Source organism: Leptinotarsa decemlineata, unplaced genomic scaffold (genome assembly GCF_025532065.1).
Source record: "Leptinotarsa decemlineata unplaced genomic scaffold, Ldec_3_MD MMD2_P_RNA_scaffold_5, whole genome shotgun sequence".
Taxonomy (NCBI): domain Eukaryota; kingdom Metazoa; phylum Arthropoda; class Insecta; order Coleoptera; family Chrysomelidae; genus Leptinotarsa; species Leptinotarsa decemlineata.
Window position 1 is genome coordinate 3037855 of NW_027412532.1, and position 23039 is coordinate 3060893.

At 38.0% G+C, this 23039-nt stretch overlaps 2 protein-coding genes across 2 annotated transcripts in view; one reads left to right on the forward strand and one right to left on the reverse strand.

Annotated features, from left to right (window-relative positions):
* LOC111502093 (neuroligin-1) overlaps positions 1-23039 on the reverse strand; it is a 476486-nt gene that overhangs the window by 385343 nt on the left and 68104 nt on the right. The gene's annotated exons all lie outside the window — the stretch shown is intronic.
* Positions 12992-13417, forward strand: LOC141487617 (THO complex subunit 4-B-like). Its single transcript, XM_074186774.1, has one exon. It carries the CDS (start codon positions 12992-12994, stop codon positions 13415-13417), a length of 426 nt encoding a protein of 141 aa, XP_074042875.1.

The following is a 23039-nucleotide window of genomic DNA, read 5'->3' on the forward strand; positions in this document are numbered from 1 at the left end:
TGAGACCACTTGATGTTATGTTGATGAGTCCAAACATGCTCTGCTATTCCTGATTTGCTGGTTTTTTCTCTCTGTGTGTGTTTTTTATGCCCGACAATGTGAACTTTCAATGGCCTCTTGGTTTCACCGATGTATGATTCTCTGCAATCGCAGGGTATCCGGTAAATGCAATTCTTGCAGTCCCCGTTTCGTGGCCTGATCCCAGATCTGGAACCAATCCTTCTTATCCTTTCCGATAATCCTCTGATGTAGCAAAGTACAAGTACTGTCGTCTAGCTAAAGCCTGTTCCACCATCATCACTTTGGATTGTTGAAGATCATGATAATCATGATGATCGTCGAAGATCATTTTTGATGATGCCTAGTTCCTCTTCGAGACCTTCCTTTGTATTACAGAGCACGACAGCACGATTTAGTAGAGTCTTGATGATTTCTCTCTTAGTCGATTGATGGTGGTTGGATTTCTGGTTCAGATACTGTCCTGTGTGAGTGGGTTTTCGATATACAGATGTTTCCCATTGAGTGTCGGTTCTCTTCACCAATACGTCTAAGAATGGCAAATCGTTGTAGACTTCCTTCTCCATTGTGGTGGTGATGAAAGGACTTATGTTGTTGAAGGTGTCTAGTTCTGCATTCCCATGGTTCCATATTATGAAGGTATCGTCCACGTCAGTCCATTGTACTTTAAGTTTTTTCCTTATTATTATTGTTATTTTTCAGCTGATTTTTAAAAATTTCCTCACAGAATCTTTCAGGTATATCGAATCAATTTATATCATGTTGTTTCATCATCAAAATCAAAATTTTTTCTATCCGTGTTGACTTCGGAGTCTTATAGTTCACACTTTCTTCAAGTTGACGAGGATCAGAAATATTAAAAAAACGGTAAATGGGCGATGTTCATGCCGAAGCACGAACATCTCCTTTCACGAGAACGCTCCTTATGTAATCGACAAAAACAAACACCTGGTTCGAACGCATATATACGGCATCATCCCTAACAATAATAGAACAATTTTCACAAACACGAAATACTTTTTAGAAACGTTTCGCTAACACCATAGCTTCCTCACTAGAGGAAGCTTCTTTGTTAGAGGGTTAGGTTAGGTCCAAAGTGAGTGGGTAATTTCGACCCTCCAACGCAACCCGCAAGGATTTATTGTGGCTCACACCTATTCACACTAGACCAAATAAACCCAGCTTCTTAACGAAGCCGATTAGTTTGTACGGTGAGTGGTCTTTCAGGTCAGATGGTTAGAGTACAGCTCTGTCGAACTCTAAAAACCTGATTCGACCCCCAGCGGGGCAGGTATAAAGTATATGCTGTGATGTTTCATCGTCAATGAGGTAGTCGGATGGTCGAGGTGCAAGATTTCCACCTTGATACCGACAACCTTCCCATATGAGGGTTTTTGCACATCCGCTACACCTGACGATGCCTTAGATTCAACCATGCACGGCTTTCTCGCCTCTGGCTTTGGTGAATCATCACTTGAGTGCAAATGTTTGCTAACCTGCTCATGGGGGCTTTGTCCCTCCACCTGAGACAGATTCTGCGTACGCCACTCAAGAATTTGGTGCAAGGCGGTTTCATAAGTTACTCCGTTCTTGGGGAGACGACTCAGTCGTCTTTTGGCCGCACCACCAAACCTTTTTTCAGGTTCAGTTATTGGATCAGAATTTGAAGAGTTGACAAGCTCTCTCTCCTGATCTAAATTCACAGGGAGGTCAGTTGGAGTCGTGAGCTCGACATCCATCTCCTCTGTAGACTCTCTCCATTAAAGTCCCACGAGTAGCTAAAGAAAAAAGATCAATCACGGCAGAGCCCCGCATTATCGTGACAAGGCAATGCTACGAAGAGAGGGCACCCCGTATCTCGACGGTTCCGTAGAGACAGCTGATAGGCTAAGTATCATTCATCCTCTTGGCACAGATACACACACCGCCGTTGGGATGCCATTTAGTTAGGAAATAACAGAACTACGAGTGATTCTGTCATTCCCGTATCCTGCGGGGCTACGTGGAAGCAGGCATCCTATGGCCGATTTGCTCAACCCCCACATACCAAGCCAATGCACTCGTCAAAAACAGCATGCACAGTGATTCAGGCAGTGAAAGATGAACAAGAACAGCCAACCATAGAGGGAGCTATGACGATGATATGAAGGAGATGGATATACTCAGCTGTTTCAGTTGTTTCAACCATTTGATTGATGCTGATAAACAGTGTCATCCCCAAAGCATGCACCATACGAGAAACTTATTCATTAAGGGTTCTTCGACAAAAAAGTTATTCCTGACAAATGTATGTGCATCCCCTAAAATTAATCATGCACTAACGAAATACAGTAAAACACACGTAATATACGACAAGCCTTTGAATATTTGATTTAGAGACAAGAGAGACAAGTACTTTTGTTTTGAAAAATTCTAGGAAATATTATTCAAAAAAGTTGTTCATCTTGATTTGAAGTTGTAGCTACTCACTCAATTATACAGTATTGCAACAAGAACTTAATGTTGAATAATATCAAATCACAAACATCAAAATATAATGGGTATTTCGGAACAAACTCGTTGCTAATCTCCAGAAAATCAATGAGTTTGTTCCAAAATTCCCATTTTATTTTGATGTTTCGTGATTTAATATTATTGAATATTGAGTTTTTGTTACTATACTGTAAAATTTCGAGTAATTTCCAGTGTCAACAAAAAATTTAAATATCTTTGCATCGAAAACTTCGAAAATTATTTTACTCTTCAAAAAAATTGACCGTGGTTAACACCATAGCTGTGTAATGTGTAATATTGCAGGCTTTCAAAATAAACTATCGTATACAGGATGCTGTCTATTTATCGTCTTAGCATTTTTTTTAAATTTCGAGTGAAGTTTGTTCATGAAGCAACTAATTAATATCCAGAAAAGCTCGAGTCTGCAAAAGATTCCCCCTTGGACGTGTCGGAGATTCCACAACTTGTTCAACAACATAATAACAGTCCAAATAAGAGACCTAATTGAAAGACTTCCTCCAACTCAAATATCTGCTTCCCCTTCAATTAGTTCAGATCGTACTGAAAATTCAAATATTTGACGATCAGCCAGTTTTTGTTGATGACAGCGAAAATATAATTCGCCCAGGACGTAAAGCATCCTGACCCGATAATTAAATTGTTACCGTGTTCCCCTGATGAAAACGGAATTTGACGTCAGTGCGCCGAATAAAATTCTCATTATGAATTGATAATTATAGCTTACGCGAAATTGTGTATCTTGGAATTTCATAATCATTAGATCCGATGGAAAACTTCAAAGGAAGGAAGAGAAATGGCCCAAAGGTTCTGTTTGATTAGATGAACGGAAATTATAATTTTCCAAAGAATTTTAGAAAGCAGGAACTGCTAATTTTTTTTCTGAGTGAGCAAAATTGTTTCACGGGATGAAATGAATGTTCTGTTTTACGTTGTTCTCGAAAAATCCTACTTTTCAACAGACTTGACCAATACTTTGTTGAAATTCTGAATATATGAAAAACACTACTTATAACGTAGTGATTAGGAGCTGAACTGTCATATTATTCAATAATTTCCACTCAATGATCGTTAGGCATATTTGATTTTTGATCCAATCTTAACTGGTATGAAGCTTGAATTCATATCTTGGTCTTTTCAGAAATGTTGAAACAGATTTGAAGAACCAGCCAATATGAACTGCCCACTTTGCAGTTGAAATGTTGAGAAAGCCGAAGCAAACAAAGATATCTGTTTATTTGATGCATTCAAATAGACTGAGTCAACCACTAAATACTAAAATTCCTTAGAAGAAGAAACTGAAAAATGACTGTTGAATTCCTAGTTGTATGCTTTTTACGACCAAAATTCTTCCATATATAAAAATCTTCTGCGAGAATTCCAATTGAAAAGTGAGTTGTGTTGATTAAAGCAGCTAGTTTTGATGGAAAAATAATCAACATAACCCCCAGAGGGGGTATTATCGCCTCTTTTATGCTCGTTGTTTCTCCATACTTTTATGCAACGCTACATTGAGAGACCTTCACAATAAACAAAACAAAACTTATAATCTAGTCATCATCATAAGAAATACATGAAGAGGTAATCTCAAAACTGGACTGCAAAGAATGAACTCACTTTTCATTTCAGTAGAATAGTTTGGTTTCGTTTGCCGAAGAGAAAAGTAGGCTTCCGATGTAGAATTTTGCACCTCTGGTGAAAATGTGTCTATTTGAAAGACCTTTTCCAAACCGGAACTAAAATACTGTATCTGAAGATAACGACTTCAACATCTCCTGGTGAAGCTTAACTTGGTTAGCAAAAGGGGCGTCGTGAGAAGTACTTTTATTATGGTGTATTGTGGAAGCGTTCACGAAAGAGAGAAGTATGTTTCCAAATCTTCAATTCCATATATACATTTTCCAACATTCTCTCCAACCACAGTAGCAACATGGATATGCTGTAGCTTATTCGACAACCATGGGGTTTGGAGCAGAAACCAATCTACTGTTTTCCTATGCCTCATCAATATGGTGGTGTTGAGTTGCAGGAAGTGCAACGACTTGCCTGTTTGGAAATCACGAGGGAAATTTCTGCAGGTGCTCTAGAAATGAGCACCTGCGTCATCGAATATTTGCATGATGGAAAAATCAGCAATCAGTCGCCAGACAGCTGATATTGAAGCAGGGAATCTGTGGGTATAAATGAGTATCCTGGATCTCAACGTGATATAATCTATGATTCCGAAAAGGAGATTGAAGTGGTCTTCAACAGCTGTCAGATGCATCATAAGAGCGACAGATAGGTGAAAATATAGCAAAATAGAAATTATTGAAATAAAAGGAATGAAGGAGTCAGCCAAAGATCATTATGGCCAAGATTTAAGCTGTCAATACCCAGTGGAAACACCTCCACCATTTTTTCCAAATATCATTGCGTGCTATAAAGACCTGTTTGAGAGGACTGCAAAGAGTTATTGATGGCGCAAGGACCTGATAATACTTAAGTAGTATTGAAAGTGCTCTTATTTCCATGGGAATGGAAAGCAAATGTTTCGGCAAACCAATTTCCCTGGTGAGAAGATTCAAACACATCTGGCAAAATCTTCCGGAATTGGCTCACTCCAAGGCGTTCTTCCACCCTTCGAAGATTAAAACGAAACAGTTGTTGAACTACAGTAGGGATGAACTACGATGTCTAACAAGCCTCCTCACACGTCACTGTCTTCTGAATCATCATGTGCATAGACTTGGACTATCGGAAGACGAAGTGTGTCGCCTCTGTTGGAAAATGATGAAACATCAGAGAATATATTTTGTGCCTGCCCGGCTGCGGACCAAATCAAGTTTGGCAGAACCACACTCCTGATATCTGACACTCGCCTTATAAACTAATCGAGTTCGTTGAGAAGCTGGGTTTATTTGGTTGAGTTTCAATAGGTGTGAGCTACAATAAACCCTTGCGGGTTGCGGTGGAGCTTCGAATAGACTCATTCGCTTTTGACCTAGCCTAACCTAACTGACCTTTCCTGGACCAGAATCTGTGGACTTTTTGAAGACCGCACTAATAAAGAGTTCCAAGAATCGAAATTCGGTTAACCAAGATATCACCTGAATGAGGAGCAAAGATGAAAAAAGCCAGAAAGTTGACTAGTCAATCAGTTCTCAGTTCATGAAACCTGAAGTTGATAACAATAGCCTCTTCAAAAAACAGTGGAATCACAGGATTTCATGGATTTCAATGTTCTAAGAACACTCAACACGCCATTTTTACTTTCTTAGAATCTCTTTATATTGATTTAAATGAATACTGCTCCGCAAACTTGAAGTTTATGGGTTTAGTGGCACGGTTCTGTCCTGGCTCAGGTCGTACTTATCAGAGCGTGGCCAAATTGTATCATTCAATGATATTGAGTCTGGAAAGCAAGTAATTGAGAGTGGAGTTCCTCAAGGATCAGTTTTGGGCCCAACTCTATTTCTCATTTATATTAAGACCTCACCAACTTAGACATCAATGGTGAAATTACTATTTTTGCAGATGATACATCTATTCTATGGCACAACAAAAGCTCTTCAGAGCTCAACTACCACATGAGCAAAGATATAGAAAAAGTTGAGAATTGGTGTGATTCCAATCTTCTAGCTTTCAATATTAGCAAAACAAATATGATAACATTCAAGGGCGACTTAAATGATGTTAATTTGGACAAGGAACAAATCTTCATTTCTACGGATAATAAATTTCTGGGACTCCTGATTGATAATACATTGAAGTTTGGTAACCATATTACAAAACTATGCAATCGATTAGCTTCAGGTTGCTTTGCGGTTCGTGTCGTTGCTAATAAGTTGAATTTGGGTATAGCGAAGAACGTATACTACGCACTAATAGAATCTCATCTTCGTTATGGAATCTGCTTCTGGGGCGCTTGTGCTCAGTATTTATTTCAAAGAGTATTCTCTTTACAAAAAAGGGCAATTAGATACCTATGTAGTTCTGATTACCGTGAATCTTGTCGTCTCTTGTTTATGTAACATGGAGTTCTGACATTGGTTTGTAACTACATTTTGGAAATGGCTTGCCTCATTCACAAGAAATACGAAGCTATAATTACTTCTGAGTCAACCTATTACATTCGCTCTTCTCACTTGATCTCGCTTCCAATTTCCTCCTCAACCTCAACTCGCAACTCTCTTATTTTTGAGGGCAAGAAAATTTTCAATCACCTTCCCCTAACCTTGCGTGTCATCAAAAGCGAAGTCAAGTTCAGAAAATCTGTGAAAACGCTCATAGTTGGGAACGCCTACTATACCCTGGAAGAATACTTTCAGGATTCTTTTTGCTGAGATCTCTATCTTTGGCAGCGGTCATATAACGTATGCCTATTTCTTTATATATTTAGAGGTGGTCCTTGTAATTTCATGTACAAAATGTAATTTTTTTTTTGTTTTTCCGGCATGTTACTTCATTCATTTGATTGGCACATCGTAGTTTTGTTGTTTAATGTTATTTGGCTTAGTGGTATAAACCTTGTTGCTTTTGTATATGTAATTATGTCCGCTTATTGTAAGTGTGAATTTGTGTATTTATGATCGCCTTGCTAACTGTATATTTGTGATGTTATCATGGTGACTGTAAGCTTTGTTATGAGAATTGTTATTCTTGGACAATAAAGTATATTTTGATTGATTGATAGGTATCATCTACATGAAATATGCGAATTGGTAAGTAGGAGTTGTTGGTACTGGAGTCACCATAATTCCAGAACACCTGTTACGCGAATTGCAAGCTCAGTTGTGAGAAAAGGCAAAAACTCCTTGAAAGGAACCTGAATATATCAGAATTATGTCCAAGATCGCATTACTGGGAGGATGGAAGGCTTTGTGATTCATTTTCATCTACAATCTTTAGCTGGGCAGGAACAGACAAAATATCAATAAAAATTTCGTTGGACACTCTACACAAAAATGAAAGTGGTAACCCAAATATTCGATGTAAGTAAATCCTGTCGAATAATTCCCTATTCTATTAATCTGTTTGGAATAATTCACCAAAATCTCCTGGCCGTACGACGAGATTCATCGAGGAATATAAAATTTTAATATATTCCAACTTCCGCTGAGCCACACCTAACTTTTCTAGTTATGCCCTTGATCTGCACCAAAAGTTTCGCCAATTACGGCACTAATGCCGATTTTATGTCTATTATTGTATTACAGACAATAGCAGGGGAAGTTGGAGTTAGTAAAACTTTGGATTATTAATCACCAGAGTGTCTGCATGCTCTGATCTAACTTTGACTCCATTCTCTTCAATAATTTAATAGGTATACATTTTATTCATGGCGTATGTGATCTTCCTAGACGATAATATGATCGTGGATGTGCGGATTACGTGATTCCTTTGTCTGATCCATCAGTTGTTTCTGGAGTGAACGTTGATTCAAGTTTCAGCAATGCTAATCGCATTAGTATGGATGAAACGCATTCGGAGCTACGAAACTGAGCATTCAAGAAAGAATTGATGAAAGAGTTTGATAATAGTGATACTCATGTTTCATATGTGAAAAATTTTGACATCACAATCATTTGTGGTGCACTGTTTGAAACTTGTTTGGAACCAAGTAATATGCATGACTGCACTATCCCAACACCAAACCGTTACTTATTTTCAACACATCGACACGTGTTTCAACCACCAAATGATCAACTTTTCTTCTGAAGATGATCAACTTGGTGGTTGAAACACGTGTCAAGGTGTTGAAAACTCCAGCAATAATGTGAAAGGAATGTTTAAAAAAATGGTTAGCTCTGGTAACTTACGTGTGGTTCGAAGGAACTTAAGCAAGGAAGTGAGCAGTTCCATCATCTTGTACCCTAGTGTGGTTAGAAATCTAGACCACAGATGATTTGCTTTCGCAGTACTATCGAGTAGATGATTTTTTGTCAGTTGACTACTAACTTGGCCATCACTCACTGGAAACCAACTGCTTCTAGTGTCACTTGTCTGAGGATGATTCATGTGTAAGGTTGATTGAGGAAGAATTCTGCATGAAATACATTCAGTGCATCTGCTCTCGGTATTTCTTTCCCATGTATGATCCACTCTCTAGACTCGGGATCAGGACTGTATAAGATAGGTCGTAGTTGACTGTTGGATATATGGAGTCAGATAACGTTTACAGAATACTGTGACTTTTAGTGTCAACGTATGCTTCAATTCACTTTGCATAGGCTTGTTTTGTTCACTTGGCAATACACACAATTTTGAAAAAAATATGGAGAGAGGGTTGGGTAAGGTAAGGTTGGGTCTGAAGTGAGTGGGTCTATTCGACTATCCTCCGCAATCCGCAAGGGCTTATTCACACTCGGCCAAATAAACCCAGCTTCTTAACGAAGCCGATTAGTTTGTATGGTGAGTAGTCTTTCAGGTCAGACGGTAAGAGTGCGGCTCTGCCGAACTCTAAAAACCTCATTGGGTCTCCAGCGGGGCAGGCGCAAAGTATGTGCGACACACTCTTTCTTTCACTGATCCAAGTCTCTGCATATAATGATTCAGATGAAAGTGACCTGCAAGGAGGTTTGTTAGACTTCGTAGTTCATCCCTACTGTAGTCCAACAACTGCTTGGTATCAAGCTTCAAAGGGTGGATAAACGCCTTGGAGTGGAATGGAGTCGCATAAGTTCCTAGGCAGGATATCTCCGTCCTGGGTCTGCGACTGGAAACACCTACATAAGAACCGTAATGTGTTTTGATCCATCTGCAAACCAACAACTAGCTGCTCTTAATATGTCCTTCTCCCAGAGGATCCAGACCTCTCTACTCGGGATCAGTACTTCATAAGGCAGTTCGTAGTAGACAGTTAAAGGCATAGGGACAGGGGTCATTTCTGGAATGCTGTGACTTCCAGTGTCAACCAGCAGTTTGTTGCCTCTGCATTAAATTGATTTGTTCAATTGGCAATGTGCATGAATCTTTATGCTTTCCATCTTTTCTCTTTCTTCAGAAAAATGTGAAGAGGAGGTAGATCTAGAAGGATCTCCATGGTACCACTGTAAGCCAGACAACCCTGTCTCTGTAAGCCAGAGAGCTTCGCCTCTTCGGCGGTTTTCTGTGAAACCTCCGGCGACCTGTTGGTGAAGGGGATTATCACAGTTTTGCTGGGGTTGACAGACATCTGCTCTCTCAGGCACCAACTGTAAACAACGTCCAACGCGCTTTGGAGGATATTACAAGCTACCCTTTCCGACGTGGACCTTGCCAAGATGACAAAGTCATCTCCATTAGCTTGCAGGTCTACTTTCCTTCTGTAGACGGCATCGAGCAGACTATCCATAAGGATCGACCACAGAAGGGGAGATACTACCCCACATTGAGGGCAGCCTCTGGCTCCTTGAAGAGTCGTAGATGCAGTTTTGTTTACCAGAATGGAGGATGATAGTTCCCTTAGGAACGATATTTCAATTATTGTATTCAACTGGACTGTACTTAATGAAAATCTATATTAACATTATCATATAGGATTATCTAACGTACTCACCGATAATGACCAATTCCAATATTGTGATGCTCACCTGAAACAATAATTTTCATTGATGTTGCAATTTTGAAATATATCAATCTATACTCATAAATGCGGAAGTCACTCACCCAACACCCACCCATTCATATCTGTTTCTCCGTACTGGTGAATCCTGTCATATATACAGTAAGTACGGTCCTGTTCATGATATCGATGGTATTTTTCTGTACTTGATGTTTTGCATTCCTCTATTGAAGGCAAAAATGAAGACAGTTTATGATCAATGGCGTTTTAATAAACATCACATGGCGCTGCGAACGAACCATTGTTATTGAATATTCCTTTTGGAAAGTCAAAGTAAAGTTTTAAAGATAGAAAATGACAGAGCCGAGAGGAATTGCTCCGTTGGACGTAACATGTGGCAATGTAGCGGATAAATGGAAATTTTGGATTCAAAAATTCAACAATTACTTGAAAGCTAATGAAATCGACAAGAAAGAAGAAGATGTACAATGTGCACAGTTTTTACAGTATATTGGTGATGAGGGCATTCGTATATTCAATACATTCAAATTTTAAAAAGAAGAACAGAACAGGATTAAGCCCTTGATACGCGAATTTAACAATTTCTTTCAACCACAAACGAATCTAGTGTATAAAAGACATAAGTTTTTCACAAGGAGGCAGATGGAAGGTGAAAGTTTACAATAGTTCATAACAGACTTGAAAAACAAAGCGAAAAGTTTTGCTTTCAGTGATTTGGAAGAGTCACTGGTTTGCAGTATGCTTATCATTGGCCTCTTAAGTGATCAACTAAGAGAAAGATTATTGGAAAATAGTGATATGACTTTGAAGAAAGCGGAAAGTGTTTATTTGGCAGTTGAGGAGTCTAGGAAGCAGGGGCAGGAAATGACAAGTGAAGTGAAAGAGTTATGTATTGTGGATGCTCGTACGGAAGCTAATCGGAACATACCGGGTGGTTCTACTCAACAATCAACATCACGTTCTGATTATCAAGCCAGTACGAATACAGGTTTTCCAGGACAACCACATTTCAGAAGAGTGAGTAAAGCAGTTGGTCGGTTTTCGCCAAAGCAAATCAGTTGCTTTAAATGTGTAATAGCACATCCTGTAAGAAAATGTCCAGCTTTCGGTAAGCAATGTAATATATGTGGGAACTTCAATCATTTTCAGAAAATGTGTAGAAAAAGAATTGTACACTCCATTGAGTTTAATAATGATACACCAGGTGAATATGAAACTGTTCAAGAATATGACGATTTAAATTCAAATTATGTCTTTATAGGGATGGTGAATAAATTTTCTGAAAAAAATAAACAGGAACAGATAATACGTTAATACCCTAGCTGTTATAATGCAGCCTACGAGGAATTTTCATATAAAGGTAACAAACTCATAATACCAAACCAAATGCATAAGGAAATTCTAAATAAAATTCATTATGGCCACTTTGGAATTACTAGATGTAAAAATAGAGCTAGGGAATGTTTTTTCTGGCCAAATATGTCTAAAGAAATTGAGGACTTAGTTTCTAATTGTATCACATGTAAGGTTTTTCAAAGAAATAATATTAAAAAACCAATGATAGGTCATGAGGTTCCTGAACGTCCCTGGGAAAAAGTAGCGTGCGACTTATTTTTTTTTGGACAACGAAACATACTTACTAGTAGTAGATTATTTCTCTAAATACATTGAAATAGCAAAACTAGTAGATTCTACCTCATCTAAAGAAGTAATAACGCATTTAAAATCCATATCCGCGCACCACGGCATTCCAAATATATTAGTCAGCGACGGGGGACCACAATTCTCTAGTTTATATTTCAAACAATTTTCACAGGCATGGCAGTTCACTCATATCACGTCCAGCCCTAGGTATCCCCAATCAAATGGGCTAGTCGAACGACATGTGGCCACATTGAAAAATATGCTGCGTAAAGCTAAATATGAAAATAAAGATATATATTTAACTTTATTAATTTATAGAAACACTCCAATTGAAAGTAATTTGGAGTCTCCTGCAAAAATTCTGATGTCCAGGCAACTTAGAGATATATTACCGGTTGAAACCACCTGTCTCAGGCCAGCCAAAAGTAACTTTGCAGAAATAAAACAAACTCTGAAAAGACGGCAAAATCAACAGAAGCAATTTTACAATAGAAAAACTAAACCTAATGGACATAGTCTCAAAAATAACGAAACTGTTTTAGTTAAGAGGAGACTAGAGGACAAAAAATGGGAAAAAGGTGTTATAGTTTCGAAATCAGAAATTAGACCACGATCTTACAATGTTAAGTTTGATAATGGTAGTTTATTGTCTAGAAATGATCAATACATCAACAGATATCCTGTTCATCCCAACTGTGATAATGCAGTTGAGGATTCCAATGATACTGAAATCTCAAGTGAATCTAATAATGATGATTCAATCGCTAATGAGCAAATGCAAGATACGAATGAAAGCAATCAAGAGATTGTGTTTGTACCCACCACTACAAGAAGTGGTAGAGAAGTGAAAATTCCTCGTAGGCTGCATTATAACAGCTAGGGTATTAACGTATTACCTGTTCCTGTTTATTTATGTTACTTTATTTATTATTGCTTGTATATATTCATTACGTTCATTTAATATTACAGCCAGCTCTTCACATATCTATAGTTATATTAGTTTCGGTATTACAGGTTATATTTTGTTCGTTATATTTCGTATAGGGGAATTTGTTTAACAAGGGGAATGTCATATATACAGTAAGTACGGTCCTGTTCATGATATCGATGGTATGCGTTTTTCTGTACTTGATGTTTTGCATTCCTCTATTGAAGGCAAAAATAAAGACAGTTTATGATCAATGGCGTTTTAATAAACATCACAAATCCTAGGAAGCTAAAATTTGGTATATAGGTAAAGTGGCAGCGGCTAGAGCAGCTGTTCAAGCTACGATGGAACCAACGAAGCTTGTGATTTCTAATTTAGACTTTGGGCTATCTGACTCTGATATTCAGGAACTTTTCGCTGAGTTTGGGCCCCTCAAAAGAGCTGCTGTTCATTACGACAGATCAGGCAGGCCACTGGGAACTGCTAATGTGATTTTTGAGAAAAGAAGTGATGCAATCATAGCAATGAAACGGTATAATGGAGTTTCACTGAATGGACGGTCTATGAACATTCAACTGAGTATGCCAGAAGTCCCTATCCCTATGAGAAGACCTGTAGGTGAAAGGGAGTTTCACTATAGAAGTCCAAGAAGAGAGAAATTCTGCCCAAGTAGAAGTGCGCAGAACGCGAGAAATCAGAGGAAGCCACCTACGGCTGAAGAACTAGATGCAGAGCTAGAGGCCTACTCTTCAAAAAGGATCCCGAATTGAGCATTGATTTCAATTTATAAATTTCATTCTTTATTAAACAACATACCCTCATTTATGACTTGTTGCTTGTGGATTTTATAACTAAATGACGTGATAGGTGGTTCCCACGAAATGAAAAACGACATGATTGCTATCTAGCAAACGGAACTCACACTACCGCTTGTGACGTTTTTTCAGCTAAATTCAGTGAGTTTTCTCAATCGTCAAAATATGGTAGTTTTGAGTTGTGTCGAACCATGAAAATGAAATCAGGTGCTTGTAAAAATTCCTACTGGGGCGCAGTCCAAGGGAGTGGAAGTGACGCGTTTACATTACTGTTTCTGCGTACCGTATTTTCGGTGGCTGAAACTTTGTATCTCGCTTCGCTTTATGTTATAGATATGCAATAAAATAGGATCTTCAAATATTCCAACTGGAGCGCCAGTCACGGAGAAAAAGCGTTCATAACACAAAATTATTTTTTCATCTTCGTTTCTCCATGATGTTATCTCCAAATTAGTTATTAAAGTTATTAGTAATTCTCCAAATGTCTTTCGAAACCTCTCTCCACCTACCAATGCATGCAACTTTAAGTATTTGAGGAGATAATAGGTTAGTTTATAACTGGCTCAGAAGATAACAAAGTGTGTCGAAACATCCGTTAGCATTGAATGTTCATTTTGTGTGAATTGTGAAGTATCATTCTCACCCTACCCATTCAATAATTACTTGTATTTCCTCATTCTGATCATATATTAGGTACAATCGTCCCAATTTCTCAACTCGCCTCACATCTTCAATGATATTTTGTAGTATCAGATTATATTTAGAGATTTAGAATTAGAGACAATCTCTCGGCCAAGAATAAATAACCCAATGTTTCCACAGATAATATTTGTTTATACTTCAACATTTTTAAAATGAGAATAAAAATTATTTCCATGCGAACAATTCTACTTATTATATTATACTTATAAACCGGGGATGAACTAGACCTTCTTTAAATTGTTTTCAAATACATTTTGCATTCCTGTCCTTATTATTTTTAATATGTATATATGTATGTATTTATATATACAGCGTGACTCACGGTCGATGGTAGGTTAGACGTTTCTGGAAAACGCAAAGCATGATTTTTCTGAAAATTTCACCTCTCACATTTCCTTACCTGTTCTATTGATCTAAAATATTTTCAGCATTGCGGCGTTGCCACTTCTATCAAAAAGTCCTAGCAATTATATTTTTTAAATGGAACACCCCGTATATTAATACATTTTTGAAATCGCCTAGTATTTTAATACTGTTTTGTTGATAATGTCCTATACCTATCTATACCTGTTTTCGAGATAAAAAATAAATTGTGCTAAATATGGTCCAAAACTGCTACCTAAATCCAAATTCTAAAAAAAAATAATGTTTCTAGGAGAAGCGATTTAGGTATAGGGACATGATATATCAACTTGAAGCATTTTTCACCATCTTTCAATTTACCGAGTAATATACAGGGGGTTTCATTCAAAAAAAAGAACTTTTGACTACTTTTATGCACACTGGAAATAATATTAATTTTAGCACGCCCTGTATGATATGGAGTCAATTTCTTGGTGTGATTTGATTATTTAGAGTTTGTCCAAACTATCATCAAAATATCGACTATTCATGAATTGAGAGTACTGATGTACTTAATTTCAATAAGGGCTATGTTTTGGACCATATTTAGCACAATTAATTTTTTATCTCGAAAACAGATAGAGATAGGTATAGGACATTATTATCAAAAAAGTATCAAAATACCAGAACGATTCCAAAAATGTACTAATATACGGGGTGTTCCATTTAAAAATAAAGTTGCTAGGACTTTTTCACGTAAGTGGCAACGCCGCAATGCTGAAAATATTTTAGATCGATAGAACAGGTAAGGAAATGTGAGAGGTGAAATTTTCAGAAAAATCATGCTCTGCGTTTTCCAGAAACGTCTAACCTACCATCGACCGTGAGTCACGCTGTATATGTATGTATGTGTATATATACTTTTTTTCTGTTTTGTCATCCTTTCTGAAATATATTTATGTTTATATTGAATCATGTAATTAAATGCAAATAAAAATTATTATTATTATTATTTTCCAGCATATTATCTTTAACATTTCCTCTAATAGGGTTTAGACCGGTTGGAAATATAGTGCTATCTATATATATCCATCTCAACATTCCTTCTCTTCAAATCTGCCCAGTTATATGAATAATCGTCAAAACCACTCACATACCTCAACAGAAAATATCTCTGATACTCTCCATGTAACTCTCACATATTTCATCGAGCGTGAAATCTATCCCCAGTCACTTTTGGAAGGAGTTCCCGACAACTCTCAGACAATTTCATCTCGCGTTGAAAAATCACATATGGATTAGCGTGTCAGATAAAGCCGTTCACTCTCACCCCCCTTGAATCCTCTTATCGTCTGAGAGGGAATTGTTCAATTTGAATCCGCGACTTCTGTCAAGGTACAAATTCCGTACGGCCTCGAGTCTGAATATTCTAAGATCTTTTTCTTGTCGTTGTTTTTTGCCGGGGAGGAATGGATATCTCCAGACGAAATCCGACATTGGAAAAGTAGACCCTGGAATAAAAACTAATAAGACGAATGGGGATGGGTACTGAGAGAGCTAAAAAAACGACACGAAACTGGCTCTAGATTGTTTTTTATGCTGATAAAGTCTAGTTTCCATGGATGATGGAGGATCGCATTCCTACTTGTGATACTGAAACGCGAGTACACTTCTTTGGTGAGCACATTGCATAATGAATTGAACTTCAATGATTCAAAAGAATTCGATTCTACCCAGCTAGGAGAACACTGAAGTCATGCATGGTATATTTCCAAAGAAAGGAGGGAAAGAAATAGAAACTATTGAAGACAACAACTATCTCTCCAATCGAACTCAGAGGGTTGTTGTGGGTGAATGCATTGCCAGTGTCTAAGGAAGTGCCACAAGGATCTATCCTTGGGCACCTGCTCTCCAGCTTATACATCTGTGAGTCCCATCTGTTTGTGAAAGATACAATATACGTTCCTATGCATACGATACACAGTTATATTTTTTCCGTCTTAAAACTCTTCCTCGTCTGGGTTGATCTATATTTCACGAAATATATGTATTATCATACTGGTCATGTAATTGTGAATCCGGATTAATAAGCGTCTTTTTATTATTATTATTATTATTATTTTTTCACCGTAGTGGGCGCTGGTCAGACCCTATCCCCCGAAGCCCCGATACATTCGGAAGGGCGCGCCAACATAATCAACCAATGACCACTCCCCACACCGTGGGGTGAGTGATCATTGGGTCCGAGAATCATGTGCCCTGAGCAAACGCAGTGAGCCAAGAATGACAGCCTTCTGCATCTGTGCGGCTAAGATTTTTGCCTTAGTGCAGCAAGCCGGTATGATTTTGAGATTCGAGAGTAGAGAAGACATCATTCCACCAAGGACTCCAATACTCTTTTCTGACGATATTCGTCTCGCCAGGAGCTGAAAACTCCACGACAAATATCGTTTTGGTCTGGTGGTCGAGAAGGACTACATCAGGCTTATTAGCTTGTATGAGCCTGAGGGTGGGGAACGAATAGTTCCAATAAATTCGGCACTTCTCGTTCCCCACAACGGATTCAATATCCCCCAGAGCGTAGGGCAACACTGGTGTCTCGTCAATACCGTAAGAGTGCCGTAGATGGTAATATAGCACTTTTAGGGCCGCGTTATGTCGATGGATTCAGGCCGAGACCGTATATGCTGGACATGCTGAAAGCAAATGCATTAGGGTCTCGGGCGCCTCGCGGCAGGCCCTGCACCTTGTGTCAGGAACCTCTATACCCATCACGCGACTGCGGTAGATTAAGGTGTTGAAGACACCATCCTGGCAAGCCATGATGAACCCCTCAGTTTCCGACTTCAGCCTACTCGACCTGAGAAAAGCAAACGTCAGGCGTTTTGATAAGCCAAGGTCTTCAATATTATTGAAGAAGACCCCATGCATTGGCTTATCCCTGTGTCTCCGCAGAAGTAAGGTGATCTCTGCGGCTTTCATCTGAGCTTTTTGCTGAACGGGTTCCAACTCGGTGACAGAGTTGTAGTCACCTCGTTCAGAGTCGAAAACTATACCGAGTTCATCAGCTGCTCGAGCAGCTGCCTCTAAAAAAATGTTTTTGAAGGATTTTGGTGCAGGTGAAAAATTGCAATGGTTATTAACAAAATAAGATTAAAAAAATGGTATCTACTTTTTCGTTAATAACTCAAAAACTGTCAATATTTTAGCAATTTTGAAAAGAGCTCGTTAAAGAGGAGGAAATTTCCGATAAAAAAGTTACGACTCCCGAAACTCTATCTCCATTATTTATAATTTTAATTTGACGTTGAAAATAGGATTCCGCGCGGCTGTTACGGCATAAGCCAAAATCCTTCAAAAACATTTTTCTAGAGGTGATTCCGAATCGAATGAGCTATCGCTCATATTTTCAGGACCTTTATCTATATTTCTCATGTTTTTGAACTTGTTGATTAGTCTAAACAGATCAATAACGAAATTCAATAGCTATCTGCTATTTGCAAGTGCTGCTATCTTCATGTTGAGGTCGAAAACTTTTCAAACTTTTCAGTATTTGTCAATTTGTTATATTCATTTCAGTTTGTTATGGTGGATGAAGACCTATTATTATTACTGTTATACGTAATTCGATCCAAAATGTTGCTGATGAAATGAATAGAAAGGTGTCCCAAAGCAACGAAGCACACCATTGAGGATGATAGTGTTTCACGTCGAGAAGGTAAAAAGTTTTCCTGAAACAGAATGATAATAAACGTATGGAACACGAATGTAAAACTCCGGCCTCTCTTTCATGACATTTATTCAAAACACGATACGAAATCCTAGACAGAATATGAGCATCTAGACACGATATTAGAAACAATAACACACCCATCCCATCGTTCTGGATCCCAACAAAACGCCCTACTACAGCAACATCTGTGGTTTACGACGTCCTCCGACCCTTTTCATATCATATTTACATTCGAAACATGGCGAAGACATTTCACAGGACCGCCGCTTGTCATAGGTATGCGAATTTCATTGTCTACAAGGAAAGGGGACAAAGGGTTGATTCGAAAGGCACGCTGAGAATTTTGTGGAGCACTTTACGCCATCAGAAAATGGTTTTAAAATCAGTTGGAATTTTAATCAGAAAGAAGGGATTGTAATTGAAATCAAGTCCCGTGATTTATACGAAGTGGATGTGAGAGTTTTCCAGTGAGGAATGATGTAATCTCCGAGCTTCGCGTAACAGAAGATAGACCAGCAAGCTCTTATGAAAAAAAGGTGGAAGTCTCCTTTTTTTTTCTCATTTCAATAACTGAAAATAGAAAGATTATTTTTTTTCTTGTAAGTAGCAAAATAGTAATTGGGAGATCAGAATTTATGGGCATGATTAACAACGGCACATCAAACTTTTGCAGGGTTATATTGATAATCGTTCCGAAGGTGATGACTTAGAAATTGAAGATTTCATAGAAATTCCAGATAATTCCAGCTAATCAGCATCAAATGATGAATTTGAATAACTATGTAATGCCTTTCAATCAAACAGGGACTAGTTCTTGACATGATTCATTTTTGGTCAAGTGGTGAAGTCTTCAAAACACTCCACTTTCATCTTAGCCGAAGGCCAAAAGCGGGTTGGTTGTCCTTGTCATTTTTCACTGCCTGAACCACTGTGCATGCGGTTTTCAGCGAGTGCATTGGCTTGATATGTTGTGGTTCTGTTGTTTCCTAACTGAATGGCATCCCAACAATGGCTTAATCCTAAGGTGTGTGTATCCGTGCCGTGAGGATGAATGACACTGAGCCTATCAGATGTATGTACGAAACCTTTGAGATACCATGCCCTCTTGTAGCATTGCCTTGTTACGGTAATGCAGGGTTCTGTCGTGATTGACCTTCTCTCCATAGCTACTCGTGGGACTTTCATGTACAGAGTAAACTACAAATTTTTTTCTGACGCTGAGTCTACAGAGGAGATGGATGTCGAGCTGACGACTCCAACTGACCAGCCAGGAAAAGACTGAGTTTCCTCCCCAAGAGCGGGGTACCTTATGAAGTCGCCTTGCACCAAATACTTGAGCGGCGTACGGAGAATCCGTCTCAGGTGGAGGAACAAACCCACCATGGACAGGTTAGCAAACGTTTGCGTGATGATTCATCAAAACCAGAGGCGAAAACGCCCTGCACAGGCGAATTTAAGGCATCGTCAGGTGTAGCTGACGTGCAAAAATCCTCATATGGGAAGGTTGTCGCGGGTATCAAGTTGCAGAACATCTAATCGGCTTCGTTGAGAAGCTGGGTTTTGGTCGGTCGAGTGTGAATAGATGTGAGCCACAATAAACCCTTGCGGGTTTTGGTGTAGTGTCGAGTAGACCCACTCACTTTGGACCTAACCTAACTTGTCCTTGGAATGTTATTCAGAGCTAATGAGATTATACATATTCCACATTTCGTGATATGTTTCATGGGTATATTCAGGCTTAAACAGGTGAAATGAATATTTATAACCTGCAATGAGGAGCTGACTTGGTTTATAGTGTTATTTTGACGAGCAACATCGAATGAATAATCTGAAGGATACAGTTGGAGATAATATTTTCAGTTTGATTCACAATATCATTTTGTAGTTATACAGGGTGTAACTGAATAAGTGTAAAACATATAGGGAGGTGATTCCTCATCGAAAAAAAGAGAGGATCTTTCATATGAAAAAACTTCATTGGAGCATCCCTTGTTGAGATACAGCCCCTTAAAAGGGGAACATAAAATTTGTATAACAATTTTTTTCACAAGCACTGAAAAAGTTACAATATTGAAATTAATCTGACGTTTCGTACTACCAAAAAGACACTTAGCCAGTAATTTATTGCAACCCATGGTTGTAAGGGGTGGAAAACGCAACCCCTAAAATTTATTTCCAATGTAACTCTTTGTCTTATCATTTGTTTACCATTTAAAAATTTATTTCCGATAGCCTGTTTCATTTTTGCCCAAAATAAACCAGTTCGCAGCAAAAAATTATTTTACAAACAAGTACAGAGATACATCGTCATAAATGCGAACTGGATATATCGTTATTTTGTAGTTAGTACCTGCATTAAACGACTAAAGGGTAATGAACAAAACTATTTTATTAATAACACAATACACAACATTTAGAAATCATAGTAAATGTTCAATATGTCTACCTTCAGACATTACGCATGCATCTAGACGTCGGCGCATTGAGCCACGTATTCGCTCAAATATTCCTGGAGTCTCTCTGATTACCCTGCACGCATCTATGATGCGGTTTCTCAAGTCCTCGACATCGCGAACAGGAGTACGATAAACCAAATGCTGTGAATGGCTCCAAAAAAAATCGAGAGGATTGAGATCCGGGAATCGAGCGGGCCAGTTCTGTGGTCCTCTTCGACCTATCCACTGATTTGCATTTGTTTCAGTTAAATGCTGACGTGCTACTTGACTAAAATTGGCGGGAGCTCCATCATGCATAAATAACATATCCCTTCTGATGCCCAAAGGAACTTCCTCCAGCAGTACTGGATGCACTTCTCTTGAAAATTGAACGCATGCCTCACCATTTAATCGAGGAGGTAGAAAATGGGGCCCAATTGAATCATCCCCAATAATTCCAAGCCCCACGTTAAGAGAAAACTGTTCTTGATGGTTAGTTTCGACAATAGCGTGAGGATTTTCCTTCAGCCCATATGTGGTAATTATGAAAATTATTAATCTTGTACCGAGAAAAACTACATTCGTCTGTGAATTCTATCGTCTTCTGAAAGTCACAATTTCTTCTAATCATTTCCAGCATCCAATTGCAAAATTCAAGACGGTTCGGAAAGTCTCGCGGTAACAGCCTATACTCGTTGCAGATGGTAAGGGTATAAGAGTTGTTCCTTTAAAATTCGAAATACCATCATATGGTCAACATCTAGCTGGAAAGCTATCTTTCTAGTACTGGTAGTAGGTTGTTCTTCAATCAAATTAAGCTGTGGTGTTCGTACTTCTCGATGGCGACCACAATCCTGCGTTCTTTTGTCGAATGAACCATATTCTCGTAATCGTTGATGAAGTCGAGCAAATATTCTATGTGAAGGATGCTGCCGTTGAGGATACATTTCAGCATATCTTCTAGAAGCTTCTGCGACAGACCGTAAACGTACTTAATATCAGCCATTTCCTCATTTGTTTATGCCATTTTAATAACAAGTGAATTATTAAAGTAACAAATTAAGAACAACAACACATAATTAGTATTAATTCAATTTCGAAAATTCACAAACTGACAGCGTCATACCAATTTAATTGTCACTATCGCTAATAGCGACCTACTAGATAGATTAGTTTCGTATTTTTGCATTTATGACGATGTATCTCTGTAGTTGTTCCTAAAATAATTGTTCGCTGCGAACTGGTTTATTTTGGGCAAAAAACCCAAGAAATATTTTTTGTTTAGAATAAAACAGGCTATCGGAAATAAATTTTTGATGGTGCTTGTGAAAAAAATTGTTATACAAATTTCATGTACCCCTTTCAAGGGGCTGTATCCTAACAAGGGATGCTCCAATGAAATTTCTTTATATAAAAGATCCTATCTTTTTTTCGATGAGGAATCACCTCCTTGAATGTTTTACGCTTATTGAGTTACACCCTGTATATTCGGGGTGTTCACTTCAAATTCTAGAACACGAAAAATTATTAGAAATTCACACACACTCATGCATTTTTCAATGTCAAATCCCTGAACTATAATGTGTGGCAATGCTGCTACTTCAAAATTTCTCAATATAAGTCAGTCGTTCGTCTTATTGTAATCGAACAACTCACATAAATTTACCACACATGAATTTCCAACCGAATGGAACGCAACTCTAGAAATGTATTAGGAAAGTAGGTGAAAATGGTGTGGCGAAAGCCACAGAGCTTGACTGCATTAAAGTTAAAACTAGAAACTTTTTATATTTTGACCTGGAAAAGTTGAACTTAATGAACAAACTTTCACATCCCACAACTGAGAAAAAAATACATGGTCTTTAATAATATCGAAAGTGTTTTCTGTTTTCATGAGTCTTCTTTGAACTGTACGAAAGCGTGGAAGGGCCACACAAAAATTTTTTTTTCGATTTGTATAATTCTGACTTTCTTCTCAGAATTCTGACTTAAAAGTCTCAGAATTCTGACTTATAAGTCTGAATTCTGACTTATAAGTCTGAATTCTGAGATACAAGTCAGAATTCTGAGATGCAAGTCAAAATTCTGACTTGCAAGTCAGGCACAGGCAAATTTGACCAACAAAATGTTTAGAATAAGAGTAAAAACATTTTTGGCTGAAGGACCCTATTATGATTTGCAAGACTTCTATAATGATAAATTTACGTGACAAAATGTGCATATTTGAATTCAGGTTATATAAGATTTTTGTTTATATTCTTGTTTGGATATAAATGTTTGTTTGTCTGGTTCAATGGGTGTGTTAATTTATGTTATATTATATATATATATATATATATATATATATATATATATATAGATATAA

Bases quoted from the DNA above. Each gene is read 5' to 3' on its own strand.
- LOC141487617 (XM_074186774.1), top strand. From the start codon at position 12,992: ATGGAACCAACGAAGCTTGTGATTTCTAATTTAGACTTTGGGCTATCT.